Here is a 19,816-nt window from a genome sequence, read left to right on the forward strand (position 1 = left end):
CAAGGGAGGGGCCACTTACTACTCACAACCTTCAAGCCAGGAGTCAGCTGTGGAGAGTGGCTGGTCCGTCGATGGGCTGCAGGTTGTCAGAGATGGAGGAGCTGCACCGCTTGATGCTCGCTTTTACAGGGGTGCCTTGGAGCATCAAGTACCGTAGCGCTTTGGAGTTTGGGTGCTTGGGAAGGAGCTGATCGATGGCTGTTGACTGGAGCCGAGAGCCCGTAGCATTAAACATAGAAGGTTCTTTGAGTGATGGAGTTAGCCATGCTGTCGTAGAAGAGTTGCCTCAGCCTACCCATTGGCGTAGCCATTGTAGAGGCTCTCGTGGGAGGCGCTTGGTCGAGGCGCTGCTAACTACCTTTATGGAGGTCATCGCGAGAGTCAGAGTCAGTGCTCGTAGATGAGCTGGGAGCCAAGTAGGGTGGCTATTGTGTACGATAAGCAGGGGCGCTGAGCCTGGACGTCTTGGAGCCGCTATCGTAGTTGCCCATATGAAGGCGTATAGACAACAAGCAATCGCTCAAAGGCGGCTTGGGAGTTCTCAGCTTTGCTGCAGGGTCTATCCACGTTGGCTAAGAGTCACCTCTATGTTGGGATCGAGGTGGCTAAAGAGCTCGTTGAAGCCGTTCTCTTTCGCAAGCAAATAGGAGTAGAACAATATTCTCTCCCTCTCAGTAGATCTTTCACTTGAAGAAGGAGAATATCTCACAAAAAAGACTACAAGTAAAACTCTCTTCTTTCTCTCAAAGAACTCTCAAAGGAGATGAACGAACGGAAATTCCTCTCACATGAACGGAAATCTTTCATCAACGGAATGAAAAAACCTCTCAATCTCTCAATCTCTCTCGCACTCTCAGGAATCACAATTCCTCAGCGGAAGGCAAGGGAGCTCTGATACCATGACAAAATATGAAGAGGGGAGAGGAGAAGAGTGGAGATGAGGAGAGAGGGCACAGCTAGAGAGCACACCACAAATGACTAACTGTACACTAGATTTAGTTGAAAAAATAGAATATATACAAACCCTTTTAGGGTTAGGGTTAGGGGATCTAACCCTTTCCTTTATAGCACTCTATAAGGTTAGTGCTATGCACATATGATCACGTGATGGTGCTATGCACACATGATCACATGATGTTGAGCGTGAACTCTCAATAAGAGGTTGGTGTCGGTCACTCTCGGAGAGAAGATGGTGATAGCATTTTTTATAGCAAGGAGAAATTGATTTCCAAGCCATCAAATATTGCCCATAAAGAAGTAGGTAAATGAGATTGTTGCAAATATGACATGCATCATGTTAGATCCTCCTTTAGACACTTAGGAGTTGCACCAATCCCGCACCAATTTGCATCACTCTAGCTTGAACCTCAGTATCCTATTCAATATAGTGACTCCCAAGTTTCATATGGCGATCTTAAGCGATTTACATGCTAAAAAGAAAAAATCCTTGGCTTGCAATGATCTATTTGTTGATGGCTAAATGTTGAAGCAAAATAAAAGCAATGCCTTTCAAGATGCATCTAAATAAAAGATGAAGTTTTGAAACTTAAGAGCCAATAGAGTTGTTAATAGGGACTTACTTTTTTTCACCTTTGAATTGTAGATTCTAGAATGCTCGGAACGTATCTGGCTAATAGGGAGTTAATATAATAAAAGAGCTAATCATTTTCATCATGGGATAAAGACTCGTGCACATAATGAAGGTTTATCAAATTGCATATTAAGAGAGAAAGTCTTTGGTCATAAATGACGAGCAAGCCAGGGTTATTGGTAGGTTCTGATTATGAGTGCAATTTCAATTGTAAAATAGTTATCTGCACATGGTTGAATTAAGAGCATATTTTTAAACCCTATTTTCATAAATACAAGCATTCAACCTTTTGAAACTTTCTTTTTAAATCTTAAGATAAAGATGGGTGGGGCCTATTAAACTTGTGAAAAAGATGCGTGGGACTATCAAACTTTGTAAACACAAACGTTAGATAATGTTGATAAAAACATGGGTTTAGATCCTTATTTAGCTTATGAGATTTCATAAAATGCGTTGGAAAAGGTTGCATGCAACAATTTTTTAGAGATAAGGTGATAGGTGTGTAGGATTAGTCCATTGAGCAACGTTGCAAGGTGGTTCAATTGCCATGAGGCATCACGGGGTGGGAGGGTTGGTATGCAAAATAGTTGGAAAACATTCATCGTCAAGTGAGGGAAACTGCAAACAAAGGAGATTACTCTTCCTCTCTAATCCAAGAGGATCTTTTGTCCTTTGTTCTAGGTGGGCATCAACATGAGTAAGATATCATTCCCAACACGATAAGGATCTCTTATACTACAACATGGGACCCATTGACACATGTAATGTAGTAGCATCTTTTAGTTGGTTACGAATTTCAAACTCATAATTGGATTTTATAAACTCTTCCAAAATTGAGACTTATAAGCTTTCTACATACCATATGAAATATTGGGGAAGTATTACACTCGGCATTTTCATCATCATTCATCATGATCATTAAGTGGAGGCACCCATCCTGCCTAACACCATCCATCTTGGGCGCTACCGAGAGAGAGAGAGAGAGAGATGCATAGGACGGTTGGCAGCAGCTCATCTCTGATGCCGTTGTAGGTAGCTATATCAAAGAGAGAGAGAGAGAGAGAGAGAGAGCATCCCAAGAAAAGAGATGATCTGCAGAGAGAGAGAGAGACAACATCCCGATCTTTGAGAAACAGAGCGTATGGAGGTATATGCAGCTAACATCTGATGCCGTGAGTATATGAGTGATTGCGTATGCAGGTATATATGCGAGAGAGAGAGAGAGAGAGAGATCATCCCAAGAAAACAGATGAGAGAGGGAGAGAGAGAGAGAGAGAGATCATCCCATGTCTTTCCCAAGAAAAAGAGACGATCTGATATGTAAGAGACTGCGTATATGTATGCGTGTGAGAGAGAGAGAGAGAGAGCGCGAGCGCGAGAGAGATCATCTGCAGACCAGAAGAGTTCATCTGCAGGGAGAACTCTCCTTGAATCTCGATTACTATTTGTGGGCTGTATTGGGCTCTTGCTATCTTTGCAAACCATCACTCACAGATCTCCTCCTGCTCTTCCAAAGTTCGTCCATCGCCATGGAATGAGCGATGCCACAACTTCTCTGCTCCTAGTGCTTGAATGGGCTCCATTTTGGCAGCACGCGCGAGCCAGCACCTAATCTGGTAGCTGCCCAGAAAAGGATTTATGAGTAACAATGAGTATCTCTTTGACCGTGATGACTTTCAACCTGCGTCGTGACACCGCGGGAGAAGGTGAGCACTCGTGGGAAAAACGGAAGGATCTCTGCATCGACATCATCACAAAATATGCTCCAACAGTCCTCTGCACTCAAGAAGGTCAGCACTTCATAGGACGATTCCCCTACCTGTAAAACGAATGCGCCTTATCCGCGATCTCCAATGCGGCCAAACTTGTAGCGCTGATGACTGGTAGTTTTATGCGTGATTTGAGGATGAACTGTGTTTTGCGCTGTTCACATGCTTCTTTGCGGTGGTCATTTAACATGTAGCGCTTTTCGCGTCAGCGTTCAAATGTCTTGGCATTTTGCGAATCATACGATCACCACTTTCCTCACCTTATGTGAAATGAAGCACGTGTGCGTCGATCGCGTCCGACAACAAGAATGTTTGAACACTTAGTCGATTGGCACATCTTGTGTTTTGCTGAAATGGTTGTTTCTCACGATTACTGTCCATTGTTGGGACTTCAGTAGGTTTGGGGACTTGGTATAGCTGCTGCTCGTGTGGAAGTGATCGGGAGTTTTTAAGCAGTTGTGGGAATCCACATTCGGCACTCTTCTGCCAGTAAAATAGATTTGTGATGTAGCACCTTCCTTGTGCAGGTCTAAAGTCGCAGTTAGAGGACTTGGAGCATGCTTTACCAGGTAAGAATCATGGGAGTTGGCATTCAAAATTTTGGATCTGTTTATGTTGTTTGGTGGTGGTCCTGAGTGTGATCTATCACTGCAAGTGCTGTCATCTATTGAAAGCATGTTTTGTTGTCTCGCTTTAGGGGGCAGGGCCTATTCTGCTTGTGCTTAGCATGCTTTCCCAGGTTCATAACAACCATGACTGCAAAACAGGCCAACTTCGATAGACTTGTGTGCACAGGAAACTCTGAAGGACACACCCAGGTTTGACACAGTGAATAGCAGTAAAGGACATCCAAAGTAACTTGATATGAAGCCTGATCCAAAAGTGCGTATCACCCTGCTCTGCTGCATATTTCCTTGTGGGGTGAGTGGCAACTGCAAGTGGTTGGGCTTGGGCAGAACAGCCCTATTTACAGGTGATGAGGGGACTCTGTCCTACTCCATGTGCTGGCCGAGTTCCTGCTCTGCGTATGCGTCTCATGACCTCCCCTCTCTTCTTCATCTCCTCTTGCCGTGCTCTATGTCATGACCTGCGCTCCTCTCACCCCCAAAGGAAGCTCCCCTTCTGCTCGGCTCACCATAGCACCAGCCATGGCCAATATTATGCCACCGTTGCTGGCTTTGAGATCTCTGCCTACACGCCCATAGTCTCTGCCACTCCTGCAGCATATATACCAGCCATTAATGTGGATCTTGCTGCCTAGTCTGCCTATCTTCTCTCTCATGCTGCAGCCTATGCTCTGCCCATGTGGCAGCTCTTCTGGCTGCTACAAACAGACCTTGTCACTGCCCATGTATCAGCCCATTAGCTGCTTACATGGAGCCCTTATCCATGATGATCTACCCATGTGGCATGCATACCTCGTGCCAAATGGCACACTCACATGCCCCCAATCCATATAGCTACCATGTCCATCAGAACAATGAATTAAACACACTGCTTGACACTGGAAACACAAAAGCATGTGGATGAATCAGAGTCTCACCATTTGTAGTATGGCAAGGGCCTTTTGGGGGCTTTAACTGCCATCCTATGTGTGTTTAGCCAGTCACATCTAGTGATAGGATGTTTGAAGCTAGCGCAGGAGTTGGATGAAATTATGAGTCTTTTGGCTATTGACAACTACCCAATCACATCCACTAGGCTTAACTATATCCTTGGGACTTATTCGGGTATCTAACTCCTTTAGTGTGGCCTTGGGGATGAGCCTAGGTGTGTTAGTCAATGATGCTAGCTTAATGAGGGTAGATTCAGCAAGAATGCACACATAAAAGTAAATAAATGGAAATAAATATCCATAAAATGATCTTCAGAAGATGTGAGTTTGTTACATTATCTCGGTTGCTAAAAAGTTGTCCTAGGGCAAAATAAATAATGAAAATATATATCCATAAAATCACATTCAGAAAGATGTGTGTTAAATTCTTTTGGTTGTCCTTAATTGACAACAACTAATTCGGAGATACTCAATCATAAAGCTTCCTCAGAAAGCTGAATAGGATGAGGATAATCCTCAAGTAATGACTTGCAACGCACTTTTTTTTTTTTTCATTTGTAGTGGGGTAACTTTGAAACTTCAATAAGTACTTATGCTCAGAGTGTCCACAATCACTTCGTGAGTCCTTATGTCCCATTCTCTGCTCAGGAATAACAATCTCATCCTCATCCCCAGAGTCTGGTTGCTCTTCTATATTAGTAGCTGGAGTTGGTCACTGATAGTGTTTTAAACGACTGACATGAAAAGCGTTATGGATCTCCATTGTGGCAGAAGACGTAGTAGAAAAGAAACATCATTGACGTTTTTTGAGATTTGGAATGACCGCAATAATGCAAGGCAAGTTCTGCATACATAACTTGATTTCCAACCTTGGATTTCAACCTTGCTTTATTGACATATAATAAAACCAGATCCTCTTGTTTATATTCAGCTGCCCTTTGTCACTTATTACCAATTAGGTGAGTTCTCTAGCATTCCTAACTAATGTTTAATATGCTTCTTGACAAACTCGTATGCTGATTTTTTTCCTTAAAAACTGACCTGCAGCAAACACTTTATCTTTCGTGTGCTCACCTGGAAGAGGTAAAGGCTTCTTGTAACGAATCTCAGTTGGAACTTAAGCTGTAGACAATGAACAATGGTGGATGATTATAATTGCGTAATACTTCCAACATAACTTTATTCTCTGGCTTGCTTTTTCCATCACTTTATGGGTGAAAAGAAGATGTGCACTTCAATTTGGTACCCAAGTTATCATATAATGCTGGCCAAATGGTACTAGTGAATTTAATATCTCAATTTGAAATAATAGTCTTGGGAATACCATGATGAACAAAGATATGCTTTATGAAAGGCAATGTGACTTTCGTTGTCTTTGAATTCTTCCTTTAGGGAATAAAGAGCAACTTTCTTGCTAAATCTGTCAGTGTGCATTCAGGTCATGTCACAACCTTGAGGTGACATTGGGAACTTAATAACAAAATCCATAGTGGTCTTCAGTAACTTGCAAAATTTGTAGTAACCATTGGGATTTTGAACAGTAAAACATTAATCCTGAATACAAGTGGCTAGGGTTTTCCACGGTGTTGCTTCTCAGGGGGCTTATGTATGTTGGAGGAATTGAGGCAAAAGAAACTCCTCTTCATAGGCCCTTGGGAAGCTTTCTTGTCTGCCTACAGTCAGCTATATTGATGGACTCCTTCACTAGCATGCTGCCTTGGCCATTTTGTGGATTGGGACTGGCTCGCATCATAGCTGGCCCACTTGGCCAGGCATACGGTGGCCTAATGTGGGCCTTGTTGGATGGTCCATACCTTTCAGGGCCCCTGCGCGCATGTAGCTGAGCGCTCTTGGCCCATGACCTATCCTGATGCACTTGGTACTACTCATTTGTGGGCCGTATATGTGAGCAACTAGGGACTGACCTAGAGGCAGAGGGTGGAGTGTTGACAATTAAGCAAGTTAACATCATCTAATGTTAGTGCAATTAGCAAAACAAAACCCTACATTGATAGTAACTTGGGCAAATGCCCAAAATTATTCTCTTTTTGTGTCTTTCACTCTAGAGTCTATGTTAACTCTCTGCAAATAGTACTTCTCTTCCTCGTTGAGACAACTTCTATATACTCCTTTGTAATTGATAGGAATGCTGTATTTCCAGTTTACTCTTCCTCTCTTGTTTGGCATTACTCCAATTTTCTCGCTTTAATGTGTATCTATTCATTATGTGAAAGGTTCTCTGGACTACCCATTGCAGGTTATGGGCAGTTTGGAATTTCAAGAAAAGGCCTGTATGATTCAACAGATGAGCACTGTACCATATTCTACAATAAAGAACAGGTAAAGTTTCCGTTTGCATTGTTGTAGAACAAGATGTTTCAATTGTTTTTTTAAGAATTTAAAGTTTGCATTTTGGTACATCACCTGTAAATCTAGTATCTACTTCCTTATATTCTCAAGTCGTCATGTGCAGGTGGAGCAGACAGAAGGTGGTACATTTTGGCTATCAGAATCGCCTTCTGTACCTGGAAGTACGTCTTGGGGTGCCATAGCTCCATGCATTGCAACATGGGTGATATCCTTTGATAAGATCTGTGTGTAATAAAGCTGGAGTATACAAGCTCAGCCTGAGTAGTGTTAGTTGTCGAACAGTAAATTGTTTGACTTGATCGTGTTTTCCACACATTTCAGTTCAAAGGTGTTGAGCCACCTGGCTTTGCTTTCCAAGTTGTAAATACTCATATGGATGAAACAAGTGCTCGGGCCCGTAGACGAGGGGCATTGCTTACCTGGCAGCATGTAGCCTCCTTACCTCCCAGCCTTCCTGTGCTGTACTGTGGTGGGTTTAGTACGGAAAAGGAATCTGCTGTCGGCAGATTTCTGCTGGGGAGATCTAGGTACCATTTTCATTTTTCTCAGCAATGTTCATATGATAGCTGGAAGGTGTATTTATGTAGACTTTCATAAAAGGTTGGAAGTTATTTAACCACTATTCTTGTGCTTTACCCTTTTTGTGTTTCGAGCTATATGGTTCACAGTTCTCTGCATAAGAAGCCACAATCTGGTAGATACAATTTGTGTTGTAGGGCTTTATGTGTCGGTGAGGATGGATATGCTGTCATTTTACCATGATAGAGCTTTACATGTGTCAACTGATCATTCAAATTTTCATTTATTATAGCTGCTTGCTAGGTGCCCAATATTGATTAAACGAGGTGGTTTAATGATTTGCAGAGAACATGGAGTAGTTGGGGATATGAGTGACGCATGGACCAGTGCACGCAGACGGAAAAGCACGAAACCCGTGCGTACATACCATGGGTTCAAAGGTTAGTTTGGTGTCTTTATTTTGAAGAGTAGTGGATGTAAAAGGCTCATAACCAAAAAAAAGAAAAAGCTCACAAATCTTAAGCTGTAGCTAAGGTTCTTTGTGGGGATACGGGTGTGGGTGGCTTCATACCATCACATGAGATCTTGCAGCTTGGTGGTAGGGTTAAAGGAAGGAACTTCTCTTATTGGGAGTGTGTATCTACAACATACCATGCCAATACATCAAAGGCCAGCTGATTGGAGACCATAGGATTGAGTATAAAGCAGACTTTGGGATATCTGGCTTCTGAATCTGCTGGTAGGATTGAGGATAAAGCAGACTTATATCAGGCTTCTGAATCGAATCTGCTGTTACCCATTCTTCAGATCAATCTTTGAGACATCTTGCCCCATTGAGGCGTTGCAAGGTGTATTTGATCCCAGGCATGGGAAACCAACTCTTTACTATGAGCTCGTTGAGTGCACGATAATCGATGCTAGTCTTGATCAAACTATCTTTTTTTTTGGGGGGGGGACAAAGAGGGTGGGAGCTGCGTATGGAGAATCACTCGGTCTGATAAAGCCATTCTGTAACAACTCCTCTAACTGGATCCCCAACTCCTCCTTCAGGGCCTGCTAATCCAATAAAAATACTTGTTTAGTGCAGAAGCTCCTAGAATGAGATATATCCAATGATCCTTTGGACGAACGCATCAATTCTTGCGTAACAAATCGCGATTATTCCTCACACGTGACATATGTTCACTTGCCAACCCATAAGTTAGAAATTTTGGTCATAGCATGATTGATATCGATATCAGGGTCTTCCATGTTATTACCATCTTCACTTGCTTCCTCAAGTTGAGGGTTTTACTCTTCCAATTCTTCTGCACGTGAGTAGTGGAGGGGAGAGAGGAGCAAGATTTGAAGGGAAAGATGGCTGCAAGTGGCTGCGAGGAGGGGAGTGGAAGAATGGAGGTGGAGGGCCGGAATGTTAGAAGTGTATTATTGTAAGCAAACTCCACCAATGGTAGATACTTTTCGCAGTTTGAACCTTGGTCACCCATGTAGCATTTCAGCATATCCAATGCTGTAGAATATGCTACCTCACTTTGACCATCTGTCTGGGGATGGAAGGAAGAAAAAAAATTCAGATTCGTCCCCATATTATCAAATAAAGCTCTCTAGAATAGATTGGTCATTCTGGGATCTTGATCATTGACAATGGACTTAGGCATACCATGGTGCTTAAAGATCTATGCCATGAAAAGCTTAGCCATATGATCAGCCTTTATGGTTTTGCGAACTGGAATGAAATGAGCTTGCTTGTTGAATCTATCAATGATAGTCTAAATCCCATCATTCCCTGACTTTGATCGTGGCAAATAAAAAATGAAGTCCATTGCAATACTTTTCCATGGTGCCTGAGGCACGGGAAGAGGCATAAGTAGGCTAGGTGCCATCAGACTTCACTTTCTGATTGGTAAGGCATTCATTAGCAAATTGGTGTATATCTTTCCGCATCCCTGGCCAAAAGAAATACCTCTCTAGCGCTTGAGTTATTGCTGTAATCCTCTATGCCCAGCGTAGGGAGGTGCATGGCATTCCTCCAAAATCTTTTTCCTCATTCCTTGGGTGATGCATAGGCAGTCATTTTTAATTAGATACCCATCTTTCAAGGAATAGTGTCAGACGTTGGTGATCAGTTTTATATGTAAAGTTTGCACCCAAAAGATAATGCTTCCATGTATGGATGGCATGAATTACAACCAACAACTCTCTCATAGATTCCTAGATATCTCTCTGCATCCTGGAGTCTCCTGCTCTCATAGGCCACTACATGACCGTTCTGATGCAATGCAACCCCAACACATTCCCCACAAGCATCACAATCCACATCAAATGGCTGATATAAATCTGGAACTATCAAGATTGGCTCTGTGGTCAGCCTCTCTTTGAGAGTGGTGAATGCTGTCTTTTGTGGAATTCCCCATCTGAAAGCTGCATTTTTCTTAGTAAGGTTGTGAAGTGGAGTGGTTATGTGCGCAAAATGCCTGATAAATCAGGTCTAGGAAACTACGGACTTCATGCACAATTTTCAGCTCTACACAATTCTGAATGGCTTGGATCTTTGCAAGATCCATGCGTATCCCATCTTTGGATATTATATGCCCAAGGTAATTGATCTCTTCCAAAAATAATTCACTTTTCTTGCTGTTTGCATAGAGCTGGTGATTTCTCAGCTCTTGAAATACTGTAGCAAGATGTTCCTTTTGCTCTTCTTCCGACTTAGAAAAGACAATTATGTCATCGAAGAAGGTACCAGCGAACTATGTCACGAGGACGTGAAATTATGGGACTTTTGATTTGCGACTCCTGTAATTTGCGTGTGACTGCCTTGAGTCTGTGGGGCGTGAGGGTCCAGCCATGGGGCAGGACTCGGGAAATTAAAATTCCTTAGTGGGTCCTTGGAAATTTCGAATGTGCGCCCAAGTACTAGGCAATTAATTCCTAGGGCCAAAGTATGCAAGAGGGGGGCCAAAAGCCCTATTTTTGGGGATAGAAGGCCAAAATCAGTTCTAGAGGAGCCAGATCATCAGTTGCGACGGTTCTCAACCCAACACGCAGAACTAGCCAAGCATTCCGTCTACACCATTGTTAGCGAAACTCAGACTTCCACCCACGCCATCAACAGATTCATACGCTCCTTGCAGGCATGTGATATACTATCATGGGTTGCTCGTTTCCCTTCCACAGCATCCGGCAGCACAAGTGATCATAGCCCTTAAGTGAGGCGACGTTGCGCTCAAGGGATTCGATTGCATAGCAACAATTGACGCCTTAGCACTCGAGTGAGGTGACGCTACGCTACTCTGATCGCTCCCGCTTTCTCATAAAGCCTCTTTAGACATAGGATCGTCGTTACCTAGGAAGGCAACAAGGACATGCTCTGATACCAATGCAAAAGCCTCAATAAATAGCAGACACACTCTCACTTTTGCTCTCTCTCTCTCTCTCTCTCTCTCTACAAACACGTTAGGGCCCAAGACAACATGTCGGGCTTGACCCCCCCGAAGGTTTTTATTCATTCAAGAGATTTTGAGTACAAGAGTTCAGCGTAGAGCTGTGTTACAACATGAATCAAAATACAAAGAAGCTCAAGCCTCATTCTTTGGGCAAGGTGCCACTTGTCTAATTTCTAGCCTAATTCTAATCCCATGTCCATGGGTAAGGTCTTCTGGGGTCTTCTTAGCACTTGGTCACGTGAATAACTCCTAATCGCTCGTGAGGCTCCACAATGTCCAAGTCTGGGACCTTTCTTATACCTGTAACAATCAAGTAAATCGCATAACCATGGCTCCCATTAATTGTTAGCGCTTTGCATACGAATAATAATCTTTGGACTAATTATGGGCGTTCCCATCAGGCAAACATAACACACAAACATAGAACAATTTCTCTAGTCGACCAAGGCCAATCCTCTTGGTCATAACTAAGAGCGTTGACCGACAATCAAAGCGCCTTAATTATGGCCAAGACTCTCCAACCGAAGTTGGCGCACCTTGGTTAACGAGGTTAACGCTCTTGGCATGAGCCAAGTCTCGTTGACCGAATTCAACACTCTCTGACCAAAGTCAGCATTCTAATTGCTTTGTTAACCGTGGTAAACCATCTTGGCCGAAGCCAAATCTTCCTAACAGAGGTTAGGCTTACTTAACCGAGGTTAAGGATCTTTGACCGGAGTCAAGACTTTGACAAGAAAAAAAGTAACTCTTTGAACATAATTAAATAAAAGAACTCATTAATTATGATCAATAAATGGTCAACTTATACTTTGAGTTTGGAATATTGACAGCCTGGTGACATCTTAAGATTGTTTGTGGCATCTATACTTTGGGATGGAAGTGGGGGATAGGGACATGCATGAGTTACTTCGGTAGTTCTCAGATGTGTTTGCTGATCTGCCCCAAGCGGGATATTGACCACTCTATTGTGCTTGAACCAGGGTCCAAACCTTTAATAAAGCACCTTATAGGTTCTCAAGGGCACAAAGGGAGAAAGTGGCAAGACAAGTTAAGGAGTTGTGAGCGGGTTAAAGGGTGGGGTAGCGGGAGGTTTTAAAAAAAAAGAGAGAAAGTTATGAAGTTATTGGACAGAAATTTTATTACCCACAGCCAATCTCATTTTGCTTCCCCCCTATTGTTGGTGAAGAAGAAGGATGGCTCTTATAGAATGTGTATTGACTATAGGGACTTGAATAAAATCACTGTCAAGTACCGCTGCCCTATTCTGAGGATTGATAACCTTTTGGATGAGCTGAAAGGGGGGGGCTAAGCTCTTTACAAAGATTGATCTCAGATCAGGGTGTCATCAGATACGAATGATGGAGGAAGATGAGCCCAAAACTGCTTTTAGGACTGAAAGGGGTCTTTATTAATTCAAGGTAATAGCCTTTGGCCTTACAAATGCTCCTGCAAACCTTTGAAGCTCTTATGAACAAGATCCTGCAGTGTTTTCTTTAAAGTTTGGTTTGGTAATTTTTGATGATATATTAACCTATGGCAAGTCCAAGGAAGAGCATCTACTGCATGTAAAGCAGGTTTCGGACGTGCTAAGGGCACACCGATTATTTTCCAAGACCAGCAAGTGTACCTTCATGGCAGATGTAGTTGAGTATTTGGGCCATTTGGTAAGCAGTCATGGAATAAGAGTTGATCTGCAATAAGGTGAGGTGTGTAAGGGATTGGCTCATACTCACTAATTCTACACAACGGAGGGAATTCCTTGGGCGGCTTCCTTCTACAAGAGGTTCATTGAACATTTTGCGAAAATTGCTGCACCTGTTACTGACCAGTCAAACAAAGTGGCCTTCTTTTGTTCAGCCCTTGCAGAGAAAAGTTTTCAGGAACTTAAGGATTGCCCTGACATCAGCACCCATCCTAGTTTGCCCAGACTTTTCCCAACCTTTTCCTTTTGGAGCTGATCCTAGTGGACGTGGCATTGGGGCTGTTCTTAAGTAGAGTCATGGAGTTGAGCCTATGAAAGTCCTATAATTAAATTTAATTCGTAAGATTGGATATATTCTAGTCTTATGAAGGTGTATATATTGTAACCTATGAAAGTTGTAAGCTGGATGATAAAGAGTCAAAGTATCACATTTATGACCAAGAGATGCTTTCCATCCTGTATGCAATTAAGAAATGGCATCATTATATTTATGGCAGCCATTGTAAGGTCAAAGCCGACCATAGGACTCTCAGATACTTACTATTTAGACTACTGTATCCCCTAAGCAGAGAAGGTAGTTATCGATTATTGAATATGAAGTGCACGAAGATAATATAGTGGCAGACTCACTTTCCAGATTGTGGGCCTATACTCTGTCATCAATCTCAGAAATTTACAAGGATTGGGTCCACGGGATTGAAGAGTAGTAGATCCCCAAGCTACTCCTTTATTCCAGGCCTTGCAAAACCCTGATTGTCATGACTGACCTTTGATTTGCACAATGGCTTATTGTGGTACATGCATGCTTGCACTAGGGTGCATTGTGACACACTGGACTCGACATCAAATGCATCTTGTACATGAGTAGAACCTTTCAGTAGGCTTTTTGTCGTATGCTGTGGCCCCATTCTGAGCCGCAGTCTGTAGACAAGTCAAGCATGAGCTATGTAAGTCAGTCTCTGATCCGTAGGGTCAATCAAAGTCCTCTAGTACCCACTGGAGAACTAGTTAGTTAGATGTCAGCCTAGTTAGTTATGTTGAAGTTAGGGTTATAAAGGTCAAAAGGCCAGCCACCAGGCTGCCTTTGAAGGGCGTTACAGCAGCCCAACCAAGGGTCAGCTAGGCCACCCCTGGCCAGCAGACTTTGCTGACCAGGTCGGGTCATTTGCCCGACCCAGTCAGTCGGTTGAACCCACCAGCAGGTCGATCAACCTAGACTGCCAGTCAGGCAGTCTAGTCGGCCAAAACAGGCCTATTTTAGGAGCTGCTTTGCCCCTTGTTTCCCCATTCAGTCAGGCAGCCTCCATGACTGTCAAGTCATACGGATCACAACAAATGTTGAGAATGCTGAATGGAGCAAAAAAGAAAAAAGGTGTTTGAAACTAAAATTATTAATCTTTCGTGAACTGTGGACCAATAATTTAAGTTGTTTAAAAAAATGCTCGAAAGTGTTCTCTGTTTATGTATCTTTCAGGGACAACTTGTATGCTATTTGTGTACTGACATCTGTTCCTCGATGGCCAGGAGAAAATCAAGGAATGGCAGAGAAATTAAAGCTTTTGTTTAAAGCTCTCTGCTTGTGTTGGGATCGTCGGAATCAAGACTTGCATGTTGATTGGGTTTTATTCAGGGGGCGTGCACTGAGTCCTCTGCACTCGGAGGTAGTTGATGATTGTCCGAATGGTCAGTATCCGTCAGATCACTACCCTTTATATGTGGAGTTCTCATTACCTCGCAGTGTAAGGCAAATAGATGAGCCCGTGTGAAGGACCTCCAATGGTTTGAATCGAGGATTTCGCTCACCTTTGAACATCCAATTATAACAGCTCTCACCACAGATCTTCATCGAAATGGGTGCAATAGTTCTGACAATGGGACCACAGGATGTTGATTAGCTAAGTGATGATTTTTTCAAGGATTGTATATGAGTTTTGCGGTGATCATTGTACTGAAGGGAACAGAACTGAGGCTCCTAATCAACTGGACTCTTGAGGGGATTATTTAGCACATGGCTGGGACTCACAGAAAGATAGTAACATTTACCTCGGTTTATTTAGTACATATTGGGAATGAGATTAGTATTTTGCTTGAATATTTTACAGGTGAAGTCTTCAAGCTGTGCCAATCGTTGTAAGCAAGTAGCATTCTGGAACCTTTCCTGTACATATGTTTTTGGGGTTTTCTCACCAGGCACAAGTACTGGTCTGTGTAAGAGTTGAAACTATTTGTGATTTTTTATACTAACATATAGCCTCCACATAGTTTTGGGGGTTTTTCACCAGTCATGAGTTCTGGTCTGTGTAAGAGTTGCTTTTGACAGTGTTTCATGAAATTTGTTTGTCACTGTATTTTTTATAGCATAGCCTCCCAGATATCCAGACACATAAATGTTGCAGATAAGTTTAACAGATGCCAATTTCAACTTGAGCCTTATTCTACGTGGATTTCTGATTGAAATGAGACAGTACAATGTGTGCAGATTCTTGATAGGGAAAAACTATCTCTACTTTTTCTTATCTCAAGAAAAGCTCATTGGCTGTAGCAATGCAGCTGTTTCATGGTTTGATTTTTGTAATGGGCATGAGGATTAAAACTTTTTCTCACAAGCTTTTCCCTTGCTGTCTTTTGAATGCGGATTCTGGAAGCTAACTGCATTAAGAGAAGCCCCTGGTACTTTTATAAGATCATGTCATTGAGCGCATGCACATAAACTAACTCCTTCATTAATTGTGGCCTTGGCAATCACCAATGGCTAAAGAGTACGGCTGTAGCTGATCTTCATTGAAGAGGCTGGCTATGGCTGGCCGAAGGAGTAGGAAGAGCTGGAGCCTTCATTTACTGGCTGGCAGGGAGGAAGGATTGCTGCTGAGCTGCTGTAAGGATTTGTGCAGCTGTTTGAGCTGTTGAAGGAGTAGAATGGTCCAATTGGTCCCCATTTATATGCCAAAGGATCCTTTGGAATCAACCGACCTGGAAGAGGGCAGATTGGTGTGCAGGGGCTCATCCCTCGACAGAAACTGTCCTGGCATGCTGACATCAGCAATTGCTTACATGGCTGCTTTTCGGCAGCTTGTTTATGTGGTTGACCCTCACGTGGCTACTATTCCGATGCTGTATTGTTGTCTTGGGACAGATCTGTTGTCTTGTGATGATATGCCAGCCTATGTGGTTGCCACATGGAATGTAGACTGTTGACATCAGCGTGTACCTGCCTAGGATCTATGGCAACCCTTGCTTGTTGGACCTTGGTATGGTCTTGTAGCCCCAGGACAGTTAGTTCTTGTTAGCTTTCAGTTCATTTGGGACAGCTAGGTCAGTTAGTCATCGTATGACTATTAGGACTTTTCCTACCCTAGTCTTATTGCTAGCTATTATCTCAGCTTTTTCACAATCTGCAATAAACGCACTGTTGTATCTATCCCTGCTTGCTGCTCCTTGCATCCCAACAGCGGTATCAGAGCCGGCCTTCAATTCAGCCCTCAGCTATCCCTTCCATCAATCTCTGCCCTACCCCAGCAAAGTCCCTTGCTGGAGTCATCATCTTCCTCTTACTGAATAGCTGCCATTTTTAGGGGAATATACTCTGTTTTGGAGGTGAAAGTCATCAGTTTGGAGGGGGTTTCTTTCTGGTAGTGTCGCCGCCATTCAGACACAGGGAAAGACTTTCTGTTTTGTTCTTTTTTGGCCATCGCCTGTGTGTGGAGGATTTGTCGCAGTAGCCATTGCCCCCTTCTTGGTCGTTCCTCTAAAATTTGGACGTCTCTCTTGTTGACTGATTGGTCCAGACTGAGTGGTGCTTCAGTACTGGTTGCCTCTTGCTAAGTTGCTATCTACAGCAAAATTCACCACTATTCTTAGCTTAACCTACCATTTATATAGTCATTGCCACATTTGGGGGGGATGACATCGCCTCCAGCAAGAAAAAAACTGTTGACACAGTTTTAGAACAGACCGACGATCTAAGCAGCTCCAGTTGCCACAACTTTTGGAGACTTTCTTTGCCAGTGAAAGATTTGAGTCTGTTTGTCGACCAAGTTTGACTGTACAGCCAACTACAGCTCACTGTCTAATGTCTGCTGACTTTGTGCAGTGCTAGTCAATTGTTTTGTAGAGCCAATTGACTGCAATTCTTATTGCCCATTCCTTTTGAGGTTCGCTTGATAAGTTCATACCTGCTCTATCTTATTTTGGCACATTGCTTTTCCTGTATTTTGGCTCGCATTTGGCCCTCGTGCCTTGGGGTTTTATTCAGGTACCCGTAGTGATTTTCAGTGGTCAAGTGCATTGTCACCAGCACATGTAGCATTGCCACCACCCGTACTGACAGGTGCATTGCCACCAGTGCGCTTGTTGCAATAAGTAGATTGAGGTCCATTATCTTTACGTCATAGAATGACTGCCAACATAGCAGGTGATATTCACTAGTCTTATGTTCCGACTCAAGACAATTAGGAAGATATTTTCACCATAAAGCTACCGCAACCCAAGTTTGAAGATTTAGCTTTACAATTGATTTCATTTGTTACATGATACTATCATCCCTGTATTTCCATAGGTTGCTATATCCTTTTGGATGAACATGTGCAACCATAGCATAAATTCTAGGTATCTCTAAGATGTTCTTGAGTACTTCAACCATGGAGGGGGGTTTGTCAGTAGACCATATTATGGGTTTGTTAGACCCTAGTATGGCCTTGTAGGCCTAGGATAGTCAGTTCTAGCTTTCATTCAATTCATTTGGGATAGGTAGGCCAATTAGTCATTGTATGATTATTAGGAATTTTTAGTCTTGCCCTATTCTTACACTGGGGGGTTTGTCAGTAGACCATAGTATGGGTTTGTTAGACCCTAGTATGGCCTCGTAGGCCTAGGATACTTAGTTCTAGCTTTCATTCAATTCATTTGGGATAGGTAGGCCAATTAGTCATTGTATGACTATTAGGAAATTGTAGTCCTGCCCTATTCTTACACTAGGGGTAGCTATTATGTTGATTGGTACTTTCATTTTTCATGGTTTGCAATAGCCCTACTATTCATATCAATCCTTGTTTTTTTCTCTCGTGCATCCCAACATTGTTGGTTGCTTTAGGTCTAGATAGATAGATGGCCATGTGCCAAGGGATGCCCATGGCATCCCTTTACGTTGAAGCTGGAATAGAGGCTAAGTCTACCATATCCTACTCTACTTCATCCGACTAATAAACCTTTGTGATGAAGGGTGGGATGGTGGGATTTTGACTAATTGTGATTGCTTTCGTCTTGCTAATAGAGGCTAAGTCCGCTAGAACTTACTCTACTCTATGTCGTCTAAGTAATGAACAGTTATGATGAAGGGTTGGATGGTGGGATTTAGAGAAGTTGTGATTGCACCACCATGTCACATCTCGTTTCAACATGCATCCATTAAACCCTACCATTTTTGAAAAGGTAAAGCTACTCGTTCTATATGTGTATGTTTGGATGTTGAATCCTCTATATATTTTTAGGGATTAGTGACAATGGATACCTCCATTAACTAGGTTTTGTGTCACATGATTATAAGGTGAAACCACTCCCCTTGGGTGTTATGCCATCTTTTTAGAAGGGTTGAAAACTATCATTAGAACTCTAGAGTTTGCTACTTATGGTCTCAATGATCACCAAATAATCCTTAGTAAAGAAGCTAATATAACATAGGGGTGTCGCTCAATGAAGAGGCTAGCTGAAGGAGTAGGAAGGTTGAATCCCTCATGGCTAGTTGGTTAGGAGTCTCTTGAGATTGGAGGAGGGATGGTGTTGAGGATGTGTTGGATCAAACAGTGGATTCTCTAAATTTGACCCTTGTTAACTTGGGATAGATTTGTAGTTGCATGTGGATTGCACACTTGCCAAGTGGATCGTATAAATGTTTATGCTAGTGTGTTTTTGTTCTAGATCTTCCTCTTTGCTGCATGGCACCCCTTGTTGCTAGTCTAGGTCTAAAGAAATGCCTATGGGTTGAGGGATGGTTGTGACATCACTCCCCTGCCTTGTTCGAGTTTTGGCTAGTCTTATTGTGGAGATTTTGTAGTAATTTTGTTACTTTTGGACATGATACTCTATTCTAGTAGAGAATACCATGCAAGGGTACTCGCTATGATAGGGATGGTATAGCTTGAATTGCACAAGCACGTATTTGTCATTTTATGTCAATCAAGGCTTATAAATCCAAGAATGCCTAATGCATTTGTTATGACAATCTTTTTCATTTCCGACAAACAGAAGCATAATTGTTAGAGGGGTTGGCTTGATAAATTCATAGCTTCTCAATACATATTTGATAACAATATCTTGATTTCGATGAATAGACCAAATATGCTCATATAAACCAATAACTGCTCTAGGACATGCAAAGGATGGGTGGCCCCAAGAAATGTGACTTACTCTTTGAATTAACATTTTTAAAAATAGAGCTCCATAGTCCTAAAGAAATAGTAATTAATTTTGAAAATTTAGAGTGCAATGGCCTTCTCTAATGATCTATCCTTTGAAAACCAAGAAATTCCACGTGTTTATCATGTGCGAACTTTAAATCTTTTGATCCATGTTCAAGTTTGAGACTTTTGATCAAGTTTCAACAAAACATCAATACCGCACTCATTGCCTCACACTGTCATGGTGATTATAATGATCACTTATGTAATCATGAGCGAGCCCCCATATTAAGAGAGTCTTGAGTTAAGATTACAAGTACTAAATTAAAAATTTATATGGATTTTTTGCAATCGATGTAGTCGCATTGAGGAATGCATAGAGTTATAAGTCTCATATGAATTTTGAGAGATCATGACTTGTGAATGATTTATTTTTTCACCCCTTTGCTTGAAGATGGGGTGGTAGCTCCTT

General features: G+C 42.4%; 1 protein-coding gene across 1 annotated transcript; it reads left to right on the forward strand.

Annotated features, from left to right (window-relative positions):
* Positions 1 to 2,530: 2,530 nt before the first annotated feature.
* LOC147895028 (DNAse I-like superfamily protein) lies at positions 2,531 to 15,263 on the forward strand. Its single transcript, XM_087384043.1, has 7 exons — positions 2,531 to 3,381; positions 3,888 to 3,929; positions 7,173 to 7,255; positions 7,389 to 7,490; positions 7,598 to 7,812; positions 8,150 to 8,244; positions 14,477 to 15,263. The coding sequence occupies exons 1-7, from the start codon at positions 3,240 to 3,242 to the stop codon at positions 14,716 to 14,718; spliced, it is 921 nt and encodes a 306-aa protein (XP_087240169.1). The 5' UTR covers positions 2,531 to 3,239; the 3' UTR covers positions 14,719 to 15,263.
* The last annotated feature ends 4,553 nt before the right edge of the window (positions 15,264 to 19,816 follow it).

This window comes from Dipteris shenzhenensis, chromosome 13 (assembly GCF_047967505.1).
Source record: "Dipteris shenzhenensis isolate YYH24624 ecotype China chromosome 13, Dip_SZ_1.0, whole genome shotgun sequence".
NCBI classification, from domain to species: domain Eukaryota; kingdom Viridiplantae; phylum Streptophyta; class Polypodiopsida; order Gleicheniales; family Dipteridaceae; genus Dipteris; species Dipteris shenzhenensis.